This window comes from Mycteria americana, chromosome 1 (assembly GCF_035582795.1).
Source record: "Mycteria americana isolate JAX WOST 10 ecotype Jacksonville Zoo and Gardens chromosome 1, USCA_MyAme_1.0, whole genome shotgun sequence".
Taxonomy (NCBI): Eukaryota; Metazoa; Chordata; class Aves; order Ciconiiformes; family Ciconiidae; genus Mycteria; species Mycteria americana.
In genome coordinates, this window is record NC_134365.1 from 179,811,446 (window position 1) to 179,828,266 (window position 16,821).

Consider the following 16,821-nt stretch of genomic DNA (forward strand, 5'->3'; position numbering starts at 1 on the left):
ACATTAAACAGGACTTTATTCATACAGAGAGAGTATTTATTTTAAATGCAGTTACTCAAATTTCTCGGTACCAATAGCTGGTTTTAAAAGTGTTCACTTACCCAAAAGCACTCAAAAGCCTAACTGTGCGGCAAATCTAGAAGCAGTACAAGGATTTTGCTCACTAAGAAGCTATGTACTGAAATGTTTCTTACCTAAACATTTTGGGTTCTCTAATTGCCATCCAAACATTACAAAGCTCAGCATACAGTGTTAGCTGAGTTTTTCCCATCACAGAACGGGCAATGAGCTTTTTATGAGAACATTACCATTCTGTGAAATATGCATCATGTATTCCAACACTACTGCAGTTTACCTGAGAAATGCTCCAAACAAAATTTGTAGAAATATATTTCTTTTTTTCTACAAATGAACGTTTTCTGACCTGTATTATAACTTTTAAAAAGTTGGGGGGGGTTGTTTTGGTTTTTTTACAATTTGAAAAAGTAATTTAATTTCAATTTGGACACTACATGATGAGTTTTTAAGTCACCTGAAGCACTCCAATTAAAATCATTAAGCAATACTCTCCTAAATGCCTTTAAAAATCTGATCTATGGTTATTTAGCCACACAATGAGAGATCACAAATTTTTTGTGTATTCTCTTTTCTAAAGAACTTTTATTTGCAGAATTTTTTATACCTCTCTAACTACATGACTTAAAAAGAAAATTTTAGTTAGACTTGCTCTGAGCTATTCATCTGTAATTTGCAGAGAAGGGATAGCTGCACTATATGCCTATGTTATATATTCAGTTTTATGTACAAAACCTTCACATATACTATTTCTGTGTTTGATTTTTTTGATGGTAATATTTGTATATGAACATAAAAAGAAAAAAAGTAACTTAAGATTGGACTTCAGTTTTCAACTTCATCATGCTGTAACGTGAAATTAACAGAAAGGCACTATCCTTATTTCTTATAGCATTTGGGGTACACGGTTCACTGGAAAAGAAACCAACTTTTTTTCAAACTCAATAGAAGTAATAATAAAACCCAGTAATACATAAAACCATGTTTATTTAGTGTATCCAGCATAAGCATATTATCCAGAACATCTAATAGTAGAAGCTTCTGAACAAGACAGTAGCTAGTATATTTAGGCCAGAGATTTAAAAGATGGTTTAATTGCCTAAGTTCAAAAGGCTTTAAAAGTCTGAAACTGGGAAATGTTAGTCTCCATTCTCCAGAAAAATCAAGTCACCTAAAAATGTCTGTCTTATGATATCCAAGCTACCTTGGCTTTAGATCCTGAGTAAAGCGAAACAAAACAAGCCAGTGGTTGCTATGAGTAATGTGTATATATATGACAAGTGTATTCCATGGTAAGTCCTGCATTCCTGGTACCTGGATTCATACCTGGCTAGGTTTTGAAAGCATGATGGAATGAAACTGAATCTCCTCCCAGACATTTGGTTTCTTCCGGAAAGCCAGGCACACAGAAAGAGCAGGAGCTGCACTGCTTTTCAGTTAATTCTCCAACCTGGACTTTTGGGACCATGGTTATATGATCTATCACAAAGGGCACCTTCTCCACACTCAGGATGGAGCAGTCAGTGACCAGGACTGTGAAGCACAGCATGGTCTACACTTGCCCTGCAGTGTAAAAACAGCCGTTTATGCTGTTAAATAACTCCAGAGATATTAGATCATTTCAACACAGTCTATTTCTCCCCAGGGTTCATGGTTTCACCTCAGAACAAGTCATTGGAAGATTTCTTCTAATGTTTAGTACTCTAGTACTTTAGTACATGTATATATAATGAAAACTTAAAAGTATGGTTAGTTAAAGATTGTCAAGAAGATCCTGTCTCTTCAGATGAAAGTTATAACCCTTGAGCTCAAGTGTGAGAAGCTTGTTTGTCTAGTCTCATCAATCGTGGTTTCAGAGTCATAGTAAGACTGTTAAGGCACTCCATCACCAAAAGGAGCAGTCTCATCCTTACCTTCAGCTGTGAGTTTCCACCGTACATGGTAAATCAAGTCGTTTTGGTGATCAACGTGAAAAATAACCTTTAAAAAGACTCCAGCTTCCATCCAGATCAGTGAAATGACCTACGCATGTGGTGACAAATTTTCTAGTACCAACACAAAGAGCAGGTTACCAGTATGTGGTTCGGGAAGGATGATCTTTCAGCAACAGTTTTCACTTAGGTCAGCTGAAGTGAACTGTGAAGCTGCTCTCTGATTTGTTACACTGCCAGTTAAAATTGGGTTAGTTTAAACTACTGTTTGATGGAAGTGCAGGGTAGTTTAAAGCTAGAACCTCCTTGACTGCTGATATCCAAGATGCCTGTTCAGAAAGTTTCCATAACTGACTATAAATGGTCAGTCTTCCTCCCAAAATTGGACTTTTGAAGGAATTTCTGCTTTACTTTGTCATTACAGGTGTGAATTTATTAATGTTATGTCCAGTAACGCTGCTTTCTTGCTCTGTTAAATATATATATGCCTCTTTTGCAGTGTTCTTTCAGAAATATATGAATTATTTCCTTCTATCTGCAATGATAAAAAAGCATAACTATTGCAAAAATACCAAATCTGAAGTCTGCATGTACTTTGGTAATTGTATATTCATATGTATGACAGAAAACACATCAAGTGATGTGAATGACGTAGCAGTCTAATTCCTATATTTGACCACAAACAAAGAAAATTAGAATTGCTCCACATGGATCAGTCATGTCATATTGTTTCAAAAGGTATAACTAGTATAACTAGAATAGGTTCTGTTCTGTAGATGAAACTGAACCTTGAACATGAACTTCTGGTTTAGTCATGAACACTGATGTTTATGCTTATTCAGTACACTATTTAAGGCATAAAGGACCTTTTATTACTGCTTCTTTAATAAGTTTGTGAGTCATTCTCTGAAAGGATTGGTTTTTGCTGTTAGGAAGTACAGAAATCCAAGAAAGCCTGACATATCAGTAAGTTACAACACATGAACCCAGGAAAAAAAATAGTACAGCAATTTCATCATGATTAAAAATGTCACAGAAAAAACTCTTGAAAATATTAAAATATCTTTGTAGTTTTTCATAAATGTTACTACTTTCCTTTTAAATAACTCAGTCGACTAAGCAATTTGGCCAAAGCATACAATTTTTCTGAGAATTAATGAATGCCTAGAAGGAATTGACAGTCATAATTTACAGTACAGAGCTTGCAAGGAACTGCCAGAAAATCTGTGGGGCAAAGGATGATGTTGCTTATTTGAAACAAGCAGATGATACACAGCCAATTAAATAAAAGGTTGATTTATTTTTTTGATCATTTCTGGATTAACTACTGGGAATATTAAATAATTTGTGTTTGCAACATATGTAATTGCTCCATTCCATTTATAAAATTTTAATACATTTGCTTTTGAACTCTTGACCTGTATTCAGTACTACATATTTGCACTCCATATGCAGAATTGCATTTTGCATAGTTGTTGATTTATGTTATAGTTTATATTGTACAACCTATTTAGTTAAGTCATGATAATGGCATATATAACATTGGTCTTCCAAAAAAATCTCTGTGGCTGTTTTAAAAAACCAGATTATATACCGGCATTACGGATGCATTAGTCTGAAGTTTATTGTTGGAAACTGATGTTGGGGCTAAACATGAAAATACATTTAATTATATTAGAATTGCTGCCTAGAATCAGAATGTGTATGCTAAACATTTCAGATGTTCATATTCTATAACTAAGAAAACAAAGAACAATTAAAGTTAAACTTGACATTGTGCTATAAAAGCATGCCTTCATGCTAAAAGAGTTTTCATATTTGGTTCACAAGACAAACTTGATCCCATGCATTCTCCTGAAATATAAAATAAAAAATGGCCAAAATACATTTACAATTTCTGCAGAAACTACACAGCTAAAAGGGAGAGCTGGATGTTTTTCTTCCTTGTATTTGTTATTTTCTAAATACAGTAGAATTTGTTGAATTCTAAATACAGTAGTATCAAAAGAGGTGATACTGAGAGAACAGTGTGTGCTGCTACTAGTGATGTATACAACAAAGACATCCATGTTTTGATATAGAAGTGTAGATATAAGGAGCATTACTTTGCTTATAAATGATTCATTTTGCCTCGAAGAAACCAAGAGATAATAGAAGATTGTGGTAATTTGAATTACCCTTCAGAGAATCACACCCCCCCCCCCCATATTTTATGAAGATTTTGAATAGTATTTCTGTTTGACTAAAATAAGATTTTGTATGTATCAGTGCATTCAGGCCCATTTATAAAAATTCCAATGCCTGAACATAGAGAAGGATCATTTGATAGAATTACTTGAGCAGATTTTCATTGTTGCCAGTATTTAGCTTTAGAAATGCATGTTTCAGCCAGAATACAAGATTAAAAGAGATTATCTGTTGCTATTACTGCATTTCCTATCCTCTTTCTACCAGTCTTTTAAATAAAGAAAAGACAGCTTTGCTGCGTGTCAAGAATCAAATGGCAGCAGATTTGGAGAGACTTCTAAATCACCGTGAGGTAATCTTCCTGCTTTAGCATTACTACCATAAGTGCATTTTTTGTCTCCTCAGCCTTAAACTATGGGAAAAAATTGGTTTACTTTGGGTTTTTTGTCTGTGTCATTTTCAGAAACACACAGATGATCACAGGTGATCGTGTCTGTCAGGCACTCAGTTGCTAAATTCTCTCTGTTGACTTAGTCTCACTCATCTTTCTTTTCTTATGCATACAACAGACATGCCTTACAAAGCATTTAGCATTTGCAAGCATTTAACAAGTATTTAGATAAAGGTGATGAAGTTGATACACATGTAATCTGCAAGGCCTGCATGTGCCACAATATGCCCCAGGATCTCTCCCTGCTCCACAGTCACCGAGACCAAAAATCTGGACAAAATATTACACAATTAATTTCCAGTACACACATCTGAGTTTCTTTTCAACTCCAAAATAGGATTTGGGGAGAGGAAACACGACAGTAGTCACTCAGGTTTCCTCCAGACAAGAGTCAGGGTACTTCTGAAATACACTCTCAGATCTAAATGTATGCAAAATCTTGTGGTTTATATGTAAATGCCCTATATGGGGATTCCCAAAAGGCTTTTGTCAAGATTTCTCTCTAAACAATATTAAGAGACTAACATGTCTTGGAGTATGAGAGAAATTCTTTCTGCAGAGTAAATGTCTGAAACAAAGGATGGAAATAAGTGAAGTTTACCAAAGGAATCCCATACACAAATGATCTGAAAAAGGGTGAATAGTAATCTGGAAAGTTTGCTGAAGCTACAGAATATTGAAGATATAAAACCAAAAGCTGACCATGAGCAGTTGTTAAATGATCTCCCAGAGTTCCTGAATGATTTGGCAAGGATTTGCAGAGAAAATAAAACATTAATGAATCAAAAATTATTAATGTGAGGAAAGACAACGCAAGTTATATATATGCAGTGATGGGACCTAAACAGCCTGTTACCTGTTCAGAAAGATCATCATAGAGTCATTATATCAATAGTTCTACCCTTTAAGTTCTCTGACTGGGAAGAGAGGAGAAGATGGGGAGATTCCTTTCAAGGAATCTGCAACTCCCCTAAATTATCCTGAGATTGCATTATCACTCATTCCAATACCATTATTTCCATAGAAAAATTACTATCCATGCACCTCTTGAAGTCCTCTCCAAAATTTGTTCTCCTCCATCTCCTTTCCTTGCTATTCACCCAAGTTCCCTTCTTAGATCAGTAAACCAAACCCCATGTCATGAATTGGTCCAAACCAGTTTGTCTCTGCTAACCTGTTACAAAACCATTTTTTGTTAGAACCGAAGGAAAACAATTTCACTGACAGCTGAGTCTAAGTGAGCCCCAACTTAAGTGAAAACTGTACTAGTTCTGTTCCCTGAGTGCAGATCTCAAATGTGAAACACCTTAAATAAATGTAAAAAGAAAAACAGTTAAGTTGCTTACTTTCTATGCTCAATTGCACTGCGTGTTTGTCTGATGCAATTTCCTCCTAGAATTGTTTTTGCATTTAACTCTCTGAATTGATTGTAGTGCTTGTGAAGTTGAATGCAGAGAGATTAAAATAGTCTAATTACAGAAGAGAGTAATTGAACATGCTTCCCCACACTGCAGGTGTCATTGACCTGGCAGGATCATCTGTAGGTGCATCAGAAGTAATCATTCAAGAGCTCTTATTTCTGATGTCTGTATCCACATCGTATATTTAAATTTCAAATTCAAGACTGAGACTAATGTTAGGCAAATGTTCGGTTTGGGAGATATTTGGGTTTGCTTTTTTCATTTGTTTTTCGGTGATTTTTTGTTTATATGAAACTCACTGCTCTCTTAAAGTAATAGAAAACATTTAAGGCATTTCTAAATAATTTATGAGCCTTATCATTATATTGATGCATTATCATATCATTATATTAATGATATAAAAAATACTCTGAGGAAATATGACTTAATTGTATAAACATGTAGTGAATTTTCTGTATTTCCAATATGATAGGCCCTTGGCAGGCTAATTTCAAATTCATTTCTTTCAAAATTTCCTATTCCTACTCCTTCTCTCCCAAGTAGTTATGCTCTCAAGTAGTTACGCCTTGGGTGCCTAGTTTTAGTAGTGTCATATCAACCAACATGCATTGCAGCTGATCAAAAGCAGTAGAAAGTAATAAATAAAGGTAAAAGTTAACAATGTTTTGTAAGAAAACTATAACATTTCTACCTCAAAGCTACATTGTTTATATCCAAACATTAGCCCCTATGACTACCCACATAAACTATTCCTGATATGCAGCAGTTTGCTTCTTTGTGTGATTTCACCACTTAAAATTTTCAAACTGTGGCCAACGATGCAAGCAAGGCTGAGTGAGGCGGGCTTTATAAAAAAGAAAGTAAATACTTGAGTCTGAAACAGACTTCATCTTGAATGTTCCTCATACCCTGGATGTTAAGAAATTGAGCAAATATTTCCAAACTTATTACAGTTTTGTCAAATTTATTTTTATATCTGTTAAAAATAGGCCATATTAGTCATATTGTTTTACCTAATAGTGATAATGTTTTTTCAAGTCACCTGTGCAGAAAAGGATATAAATACTGAAGAAGAAACATTAGAAGTTGCATGTTTGGGGAAAGAAAATTATTAAATAATTATTAAATGTCAGTACAAGGCACAAAAAAAATCCCTAAGAAATACAAAAATAAGCTGAAGTTGTTTTAGGAAAGTATGTGAAAATAACAAGTGTGTGTGTACGTTTAACTTTTGTCATTTCTGTTTATTCCTAATGCAGCCTTTTATTTTTTACTTTTAATGCAGCCCTCTTCCAGTAGTTTCACAGTTTATGAATTTCTCTAAAAGGCAATTATCTCATGTATTGAAATCTTTCTACGGGATAGGACAACTTAGTCTACAGTGAATTAGTCTTCAACTAAATTTTTTTTTTGCCATCTTAGTAAAAAAGTGAAATATGCAGAACATCACAATTTCACAGTAAATATCCCTGCTAATTGAAAAAGACAATCAAAATTTTCTAATCTTGGGCTAATAAAGACTTGACTTCATTTAGACAAGGTATGTGTTTTTAAATAAAAGCAACATGCAATCTGTAAATACAGATATATGCAATTTGAAAAAATATTAGTTACGGTTTTATGTGTTCTGTACATGCTATCATGTAATATGATTACTATCAGTCTTGTTTAGTCATTACACATACTAAACTGTCATGTTTCATTAGGAATTACCTTGTTGCCCTCATGTTTGCAAGTAAAAACATTAGAATTCTTGAATAGATAAACCCAAGATATTCGTAGTTAACATAAATTGAAGTTTAGGTATGTTAAAAGTACAAGCAAAATGCCAAAACAATGTTAATGCTGTCTTACAACAATATGTTTCAGTAAGTATACAGTTTTGACGTAGGTATTCCAGCCTGTGTGGTCCCAGACTGTATTAACTCTTTTTAATGAAATGTTAGAGTTTGAGGGGTTGGGTTTTTTTATTTTTATCTGCTTGTGATATCAGCTGGATTAATAATGCTTGCTTTGGAGGTAATTACAGCATTTTATACACTTTTTAGGTAAAGAAATACATTCATGCTTAATCTTACTTCTCTTTTAATGTATTTTGATTTTGGAAGAAAAAAGTTAAATATTTAAGTCTGAATCTTGCAAGAATTCATACAGGGCTCTTACACGGGCTCTTTTATTACAAGAAAAAAATGATACTAGATATTCATGTAATAAAATAGTTCATTATTTCAAATTATGTAGACTAAGCTAATTTGATTATTATTATATTTTGCTGTGGGAAATTAAAGTGAAAACTGGTCATTTGACTATACATATTCTAAAAAGGTTGGGTCCACCCATACAGGAAAAAAATCAAAGCTTTTTTTTTTAGGCTATATTCTTGGCCCAAATTCTTAATTATTTCTTGGCCTTCTATTTCCTTTTTTTTTCTGAATTAATTAGTAAATGAATGTGGAAAACTTTTTAATCTAGCTTCTCATTTAGATCATTAAGAATCAGCTGCTATGGTAAAATTTCTTATCTTCTTCATATGGATAAATGCAAACTTCACTATTCGAGAGGGAGTTCAATGGCATTATTGTGAATGATCAGTATCCAGGATCATGCTGAGATTATGTTCTTAGAGGTTCATAATAAAGCCTTCACAGCGCTGCTGCCCTCTTTAAGCTATCAGAAGGAACAGAGGTACGCAGTATTGTGATGCCGTTTGTAAACCCCTCAATGCATGACAGCAAGTAGAGTTAGTACAGCCAAATTTTTCAGCTGATTTCAGACTAAGAAATGTTATGTTTTGTCTAGATAACCAATAGGGTTTTTAATTAGATCCATCAGAAGAGCATAAAACATTGTTTGGAGGTCAATGGGGTCTCCCGTTAATAACCTTCTAGTAAACAGTATTCGTTTTTTTAAAAAAGGATGTTTCAAATCCAGATTTTTTTTTTGCATTATTATTTGTAGTCCGTGTTCTCTTTTTAATCAGCTGAACTTTACACTTTTGACCTTCTGTCTTTAACTGTGGATAACCAAACCACACAAAAAAAGACTTGTGGTCTTGATTCTTCCCACTCTAACTTCAGCACTTACTTATAGCCCCAAATGTGGACCCTTGTTGCCCTAGTGTCTTTGTATAGTCAGGGGAGCACAAGTAAGAAGTATGTTCCATCAAAGCATAAATCAAGATGAAATTATACATTATGCCCGAGTTGACCCAATAGCTATAACAATGCCTTACCTCTTTGCTCCTGATTCTCCTTCTCTCTCCTCCTCTTGCACCACCTCTGGCACATCTCTAATGCTGCACTGGGACCATTCAGATCACTAAACAGAAACCTAACCTGACCAAAACAAGAAAACCACAGAAGCGAATTGCTGTCTGTGAGGTTAACAGTTTGAATCAGCTTTGGAAAGGGTCCAGCAAGGAAGAGAGCATGAAAAAATATTTATATGTCAGTATTACTTACCTGTGAAAAAGAGGGCATTTTGTGTCCAAAACCATAGTGTATAGCACACCAAGCTTCTGTGCCATCCTGTATCTGCATCCAAACTTTATCCTTTTGTGCATATAACGGGAATCTATAACTTAAAGGCACCAAAGTACAGTTCTCTGTTAAGTGCTAAAGTTAAGTGGGATGAATCCACTAAATCATTTTAGCTGAAGCTCTTGATCCATCATTCCTTTTATCTGTTTTTTTTTTTTCCTTCTCTTCCAACAGTCAGCCTTTGACTAAAAGCAATATTTACCGTGAGCTTTGTGATCTTGGCACTTCCATTGCCTTTCATGCTTGATGCAGTTGTTAGTATTTTGGAACATCAGAAGTGCAATTTTAGACTTTATCCATTGGCTTGCAAACTTCAGATGAAAACTTGGAAGGGCAGTCTGTCAGCACTCAGATGTTTGGCAAGAAGTTTTAGTAATCATTTTCTGAGGTTACGTTTAAGAGGTTATAAATTTGCTATGCTTTGATGTATGGCATTGTACTATTTCTTCAGATATTTAAGATGCAGATGTATCATAGTAAAGACAACCGATAATGTGCACAATTAAATCTATTTATTTTAGCTTTTCCAATTCAAAGCGCAGAGTGTAGAAACTGACTTCTAAAATCTTGAAAATTAACAAACTCTTGTTTATATTTTTAATGTGTAGTTCATAATCCATTGTTTTTTGGGGAGGAAAAAAAACAGAGCAAGTATAACAAATGGAGGAGTTATTTTTATGTTTTAAATAGAAATATTCTAGGAGGCATTAAAAGAAACAAAAATGAGACAGTGGTGTAAGAGACATCAATAGAAGGCTTTGAATAGGTATTCCTCTAAGTGCTAAGATCAGTTTCATTTCATAATGAATATAATGGAGTTAACTTAATTTACACTACCATTTTTTTTTAAACTGTTTGAAAATCACCTGTGTGCAATGCAGTCTGGCAATGCAGTAATTTTTAATCCATAAAAGTAAAACTAATATTGTGAAACTATTGTAGTAAGAACTAAAAGGGTAAAATTTATGACATAAACGGTGCAAATGAAGGCATTAATTTCCTATAACACAATTGTTTATGCAGACATGATTAGTTATCAGCACATGAATATTATATACTGGTTTAAAAGATATGAAAACCTGCTGATATTTTATCTCCTTTACACATCTGTGCACTTGTGGTACATTAGCAGCTGTGCATACAAGTGATAGAATGTAAACTTGCTGAACTAGTCACCTTATTGACACATTCATGTGTTACCGTACCAAAGCTCTTCAAGTGAAGTTAGCAACCACAAACCAGGCTCTGGCTGTCTGCTTTGGGACAAAGTAGAAAACGTGTAGTAGTAGTTTAAATAAACCTATTTGATATCAATCAGTTAAATGGATACAGACACATAGGGTTTGATTGCTATTTGTTTACTTAAATCCAGTTGGCTTATGTCAGTAAATTGTTGTGTCACTCTAATTGAATTGAGTGCTAAATCTGTTTAAATATGTGTACCTGAATTGATACGAATCTTCAACTAGACCAGGTTAAAATTTATTTAGGTTAGCCATTGCAAGCTCCTATTCTTTTTAAAACATACTGAAGTATAAAAAACTCTTATTGAGCTGTTCTTCCTGAGGATAGTCTACCAGGTTAATATGAAAATGCTAATTGCCTAAGTGACTGTTATGTTGAACTTATTTTACAATTGGCAGGTCAGAAGCTTTCCAAATCTGATGTATAACTCACCATTTATGAGTAAACCTAATGTTTTTCTTTTACTACCATGTATCTCTTCCCCCTTTCCAGGTGTTCACAGTTTCTTACCAATATGTCAAAATAATCCTGTTTAGTACCTGAATATTTCTCTGGCCTTCAGCACAGTAATTGAACACTTCACATATATTATCCTCACAACTTAAAGCAGAAAAGTATCACTACTCTGTTTTGCAGAAGTAACAACCACAATGAAAGAAATGGTGGTTTGCCCAAAACTCCCCAGAGTTTGTAGTAGAGGTTAAGAGTTCATCTGTCCTAATGCAGTATGTTAATCACAGCCATTCTTCTTTCCTTACATGTTTCAGTTCAAAAGCCCAAAAAGAAAATCTCCCTAGTGTTTATTTTTCCTAACTAGACACAAATTCACTCTTTTCTCTAAGTCATCGTCTTATATATGAATTGATTGTAATTTGGAAGTAGTTTCCATTTTCACTTTGTATCAATCTGAGAATTTACATTTACATTCATTTTTTAATCCACGTCTCCTGAAAAAGGCCACTTTCCAAAGTCCTGTGAGTCTCTTGAAAATGAAATCTAATGATTTTTTTATTTGAACTGTAGAATGGATATTTTATATGGTTTTATATTATATTTTCTGAAAAAAGAGAGAAAAATTCAGAGCAGGCTGGAGCTCTTATGTGTATGAGATTAAAAGTGTGGCTTGGTTTGTCCAGGCAAACAGAGGATCTGATAGGGTGCAAGAAAAGGAGATGAACATAAGGCAGCATTGTGTAGGTAATAAGTAAGAATAGAGAAAAAGACAGAACAAATGAGAGAGAAAGGTGAAGTTAAGAACAGAAAATAATTATTTCATTATCTTTAAAATTTAGAAAACCTGACTTCTTTTTTTTGTATTTTAATAAATGGTTGCCAAATGCATTTTCCAAGTGTGTGTAAGATTGGAGAGAGTCCACGTGATCAAGCAGGAGGAACAGCTACTAATTAGACCTATTAGGATATGCATAGTTTGTTAATGGCTCTAAGAGTTTTTCAGAGAGCCTCTATAAATGATCAGGCTAAGGTTCCCGAGGATTTATATAAATCTTGATGAATGTTAGACTTTAAACATGGCCACGTGAATTATCAGAAGTGTTCGCAATTCCGTGACATTGTTCCAAAATTTTAATGTTTCAGTGTCCGAGAATCTAGTAGTCTCCGTGCTTGCACATATTCATCTCATGTCAGTATCCTGCACAAAACCCTCTTACTTCTCAATAGTTATCCTGTTATCTGGCCCACAAAAGTGAAAGACAAGACAGCTGCTTTTATTCTTCTTTTCCTCTTTTTAGGAGAAGCAAGGTCTTCTGAAGTATCTGTGCTTTACCTTAGTTTGACCAGTTACTCCTATATTCTCATGTTTATCTTTCATACTTTTGTTTTCCCCTTGGGGAATGCCCCTCACTGCTAAATCCTCTACGTCCACAGTTTCATTCCATCTCAGCAATGACCTTGAGGATTCCAGATGAGTTTTCAGCATTTCAGTATTAGTCATACTTTAAAGTATGGCTAATACGATCCTTAGCTGTAATTAAGTTATGCTGAAGACGATTGACTAGAAGTAACCTGGGACAGAAAGCCAATGTTTTGGATTTAGGAACCTGGAGAGTAGCAACAGCTGCCATCTGCAAAAAACAGAGGTAGAGAGAAGTTCAGAGGCTCATAAAAAGCTTTGGAGTCATAAGGGGGAGGGCAGTACGTGTTTAATCAGGGGTGGAAGCTTAGTGGATAAAAGGAGAAAACTGCTTTGTTGGGGGAGAGGGGAAGGAAGGGGTATCTGCAGGGGTTGGGAAGACGCGACTGAAAAGAAGTGATTGGTAACAGGTGCCTTCAAACGATCTCTAGCTCTGCCTCTTTCCCCTCTTTTCTGTGTAAAAGATTGTACATGATAATGTCAAAATTATTTGTGTTTCTAAAGTGAATAACTTCCTGCTCATCTATGTGCTGCAACTTGTTTTATATAAAAAAAAATGCTGATGTACAATGCTTAGCTCTCTTTTTAAATGTTAAACCACAGAGTAATTATCATTTTTCTTATGCTACGTTTATGTTCCAAGATTCTAGTTTCTATTAATGTTCTGCATGTTTTCTAAGCAGATTACAGGGACATTTCTGCATCACAAGTAAGCCCCGGAGCTATTCTCAGCTTAAAGCTTGGAGAAACAAAGTGACATTTACATTGCTAAACGAGTGTAGAGAAGTTTCTGGCTCATTTTTTACAAGGAAAAATATGCTCCTAAGCAGTATTTCTCATTTTTGTTATCTATTTTGTTGCTGTCAAGCTTTAATAAAACTTGAATTCCAAATAGTACTGAATTTAGGAAGAGGAAGGACTTAACAGCTGGGTACATTAATTTTTTTCTTGGAGCTGTATTATTCAGAATGTCTTGTTAGTTTTCATGTATATTCTTTAAAGAATTATCTTTCCATTCGCAGTGGTATACACTAAACAATTGTGTACTAAATGGTGATTTCTACTCAGCAATTATTTTTTGTTGTTGTTAGAACCTTAGAAACCATGTTGATAACACAGGGTTTAGTAATGTCAGTTAATATAAGTCAAATATAAATACATTTTTCCTGTAGAAAATAGGAAGTTTCATAGGCAAAATGCAACTTATTTATGGATTATGGGATGGAATTGGCATGTGTATTTTAAATTATATGTTTTTGAGAGAGCCAGAATCAGTTAAAGTGATAAACATTTAAACAAGAAATTGTTGGCTGTTGAACAATCTGAAATTGTTCAGATTTTGTGAACACTTAACTGATGTTCAGTTATATTCATTTTTCCTGTATTGGCTATGAGTATTTCCATCACATTCTGCTGCTTATCCAGCTGTGTAAAAATTTTACTTTTGTTTACTTTATGGCAGCATTTGAATATTTCCAAGTGGAAAGTGAATTTAGCTACTCTAAGAAATTCCAAAGACAGGGAGAATCAAACTAAAATGCTACCCTCTCAGAAAATACAAGAACTGCTACATAATAATTTATGCAAATAGGGCTGTTTTGACATATTAGAATTTTTAGTATCTGTTTCCTGTAAGTAGAACTTACTCAAGACAGCGTACTTTTTATTAAACTTGAATTTGAGTAAAGGAATGTCACAATGGCTCAGAATAAAAAAATATTTGGGGATTTAGTCCTGGTTATAATTGCGAATATATATCAATACAATACAAATATATCAATACAAAAAGCTAAAAATACTTTCAGGATTTGACATGCAAGTTCTGAATTATGAGACAAATTATTTCCTATTTTTCTTAAGAAGTTAGAAAGATTTAACTGTTAAGAACAAATTTAGATACAGCTGAAATAGGCAGAGATTTTCATGTATCTAAAAAGACAGAAGCTGTTCACTGCAATGACTGGGCCATTTTATTGTCGCCACAGTTCTAATGTATTCACCTTATAAAACTGGAAGTAGTTTGTAGATCCATATAGTCACAGATCTGTCAGTTCATTTTAAGTTTTTATATGCACTGGGATATAGAGAACTCCTGAATTAAATGTAGTGCAGGAAAACTATCAACATCTTGCATATGGTCTGGCATCTTTCCACTACCCAGTTATCAGGTTCATTTGTTTGATCAGGACATTTCATACCATCTTCCAGTTTCCATCTTTACAATGTGTATCCATGTGCCTAAGATGACCATATGTGCAAATCTCACACCAGAATTCTTTCTGACTTCTCGTATTTCCAGTACAGCTGCAATTGAGGATGCAACTATGTTAAATACACTCTGCCTTACATGAGGAATTAAACCAAGACTTGTGATGTTTTCTTAATTGCATAGGTGGTTGTTAAAATCTTCTTTGAGCTCTATTATGCATATAGGTTCTACTCCTGATAGGCACAAGGCCAGAGCGTTCCGCTGTTGAAGCTGAATTTGCACCATTCGTGCCACTGCATCCTATCCATCTGCAGTCATAAATAGTGGAATAGACTGACTTACCATTTGCTTCATTTTGCTGTCACGTCAAAATGGACACTACAGAGTGTCTTTCTATTATTTCACACTTTGTCATTATTAATATTAATGTCCAATGTTGTTAATTCTGTGCTAATAGTGTTGGTCTTTTTTCCACTTTCAGCCAAAAAAGGGAGACAACTAATTCATTCTAGGTTATAGGCTATAGCCCTTCTGCAGTGTGTCGCTAGCTGTTTGGCAGAAATAAAACCCGTGAAGAACAGTTCTAAAATAATTCTTTGTGTGAATTGTCAGTAATTCTAAAGAGGAGACATTCTAGGTACTAATTTTGCTCGAGAGTCTCATTCCTTGATAATGACACATATATGTCTCCTTTCTCTAAGTGTACCATACTCAAACTTTTTCTTCAAAGTGCTGTATGCAAGTCATTGCATATGTTGAAAGGTGGAACCAGGTTCTATTTCAGTTCTCTGGTCTGTTGTTCTCCAGAAATATGTCAGTCACTTGACGTTCTATGCCAACAATCTGTACAGAAGGCTCCGTTTGTTTACCTCCATTTTAACTGGTGAACTCCAATGATATTAAAGAGTACTACCAGTGCAAAGATGATCTGAGAAGTCATTTGTCAATTCAAGTGACAAAGTAGCAGAGATGGATCTTGCCTAATTTTAAAAATCTGTAGTGTAGATGTCTACATCTGAAAATCGTCTAGGGATTTGTAGTCAGAAAAGAAAAACAGGCACTTTTGTGGTGTGATTTACCATATCCTCATCTAAAATCAGCAAAATTAATCGTAACCTATGAATTTCTCACCAACGGCTATATAGAGGAATCAGACAAGCTAGTTTGCCTGGGTTTAAATGTTATTACTGAAGATATCTAAAGGTCAATGTGAGGAAGTCCAGCCAAGTATCTGGTCACATGTTCCAAAGCTGAACTGCAACCAGAGTTCTCACAAAGATCCCTCTCCATCTTAGTATCAGCTGTTAAATGATACAACTTTATTTTTAACACACCTTTACTTTCACAGAAAATCACAGTAGAAATCTAAGGGGGATCCAAGTAAGAAAATGCACAGACTTCATAGAGGACAATATCCTTAGTATTTTCTCTACCATCACCTTATACGCCCATCAAGCTTGACCCTACTGAACACCCTGAGACAGACAACTATGAAGACAGTTCCTTCTGAACCACCCTGCCCTACCCTTTTCCAGATTAAGATCACCTTCTCTCAAGAGGAGTTATAGGAAGTATAAAATTATTATTTTTTTCTCTGAATCCTCCCAAGAACTTCTGTATCTTGAGCACGAACTTTTAATTCTTGAGAGACTGAGAAATCATTTCTGAAATGTGCTCTTTACAAAACACTACCAAATGGATATAGCATTCTTAAATGCTGGTTTAGGTTTCTCAAATCAGTATTCTTTAACATATTCATAACCTTATTTTCTAAACTCTGCTTTTCCCTGTGCTGACTTGTTTGAAGACTACAATAGCTGCCTAAATGGGAGGATATGTGCATGTGAAGACAGATTGCATTGACTTAGCACGAACATGTTTTTCATCCCA

General features: G+C 34.5%; 1 protein-coding gene across 3 annotated transcripts in view; it reads left to right on the forward strand.

Annotated features, from left to right (window-relative positions):
- PIBF1 (progesterone immunomodulatory binding factor 1) overlaps window positions 1–16,821 on the forward strand; it is a 124,468-nt gene that overhangs the window by 97,755 nt on the left and 9,892 nt on the right. For 2 of the 3 annotated variants that reach the window (XM_075527276.1, XM_075527266.1), the window contains exon 16: window positions 4,461–4,545. The exons of the other annotated variant lie outside the window; for it this stretch is intronic. In XM_075527276.1, coding sequence (XP_075383391.1) covers window positions 4,461–4,545 — 85 coding nt within the window. The remainder of the gene's footprint in view (window positions 1–4,460; window positions 4,546–16,821) is intronic. 3 annotated transcript variants of the gene reach the window in all.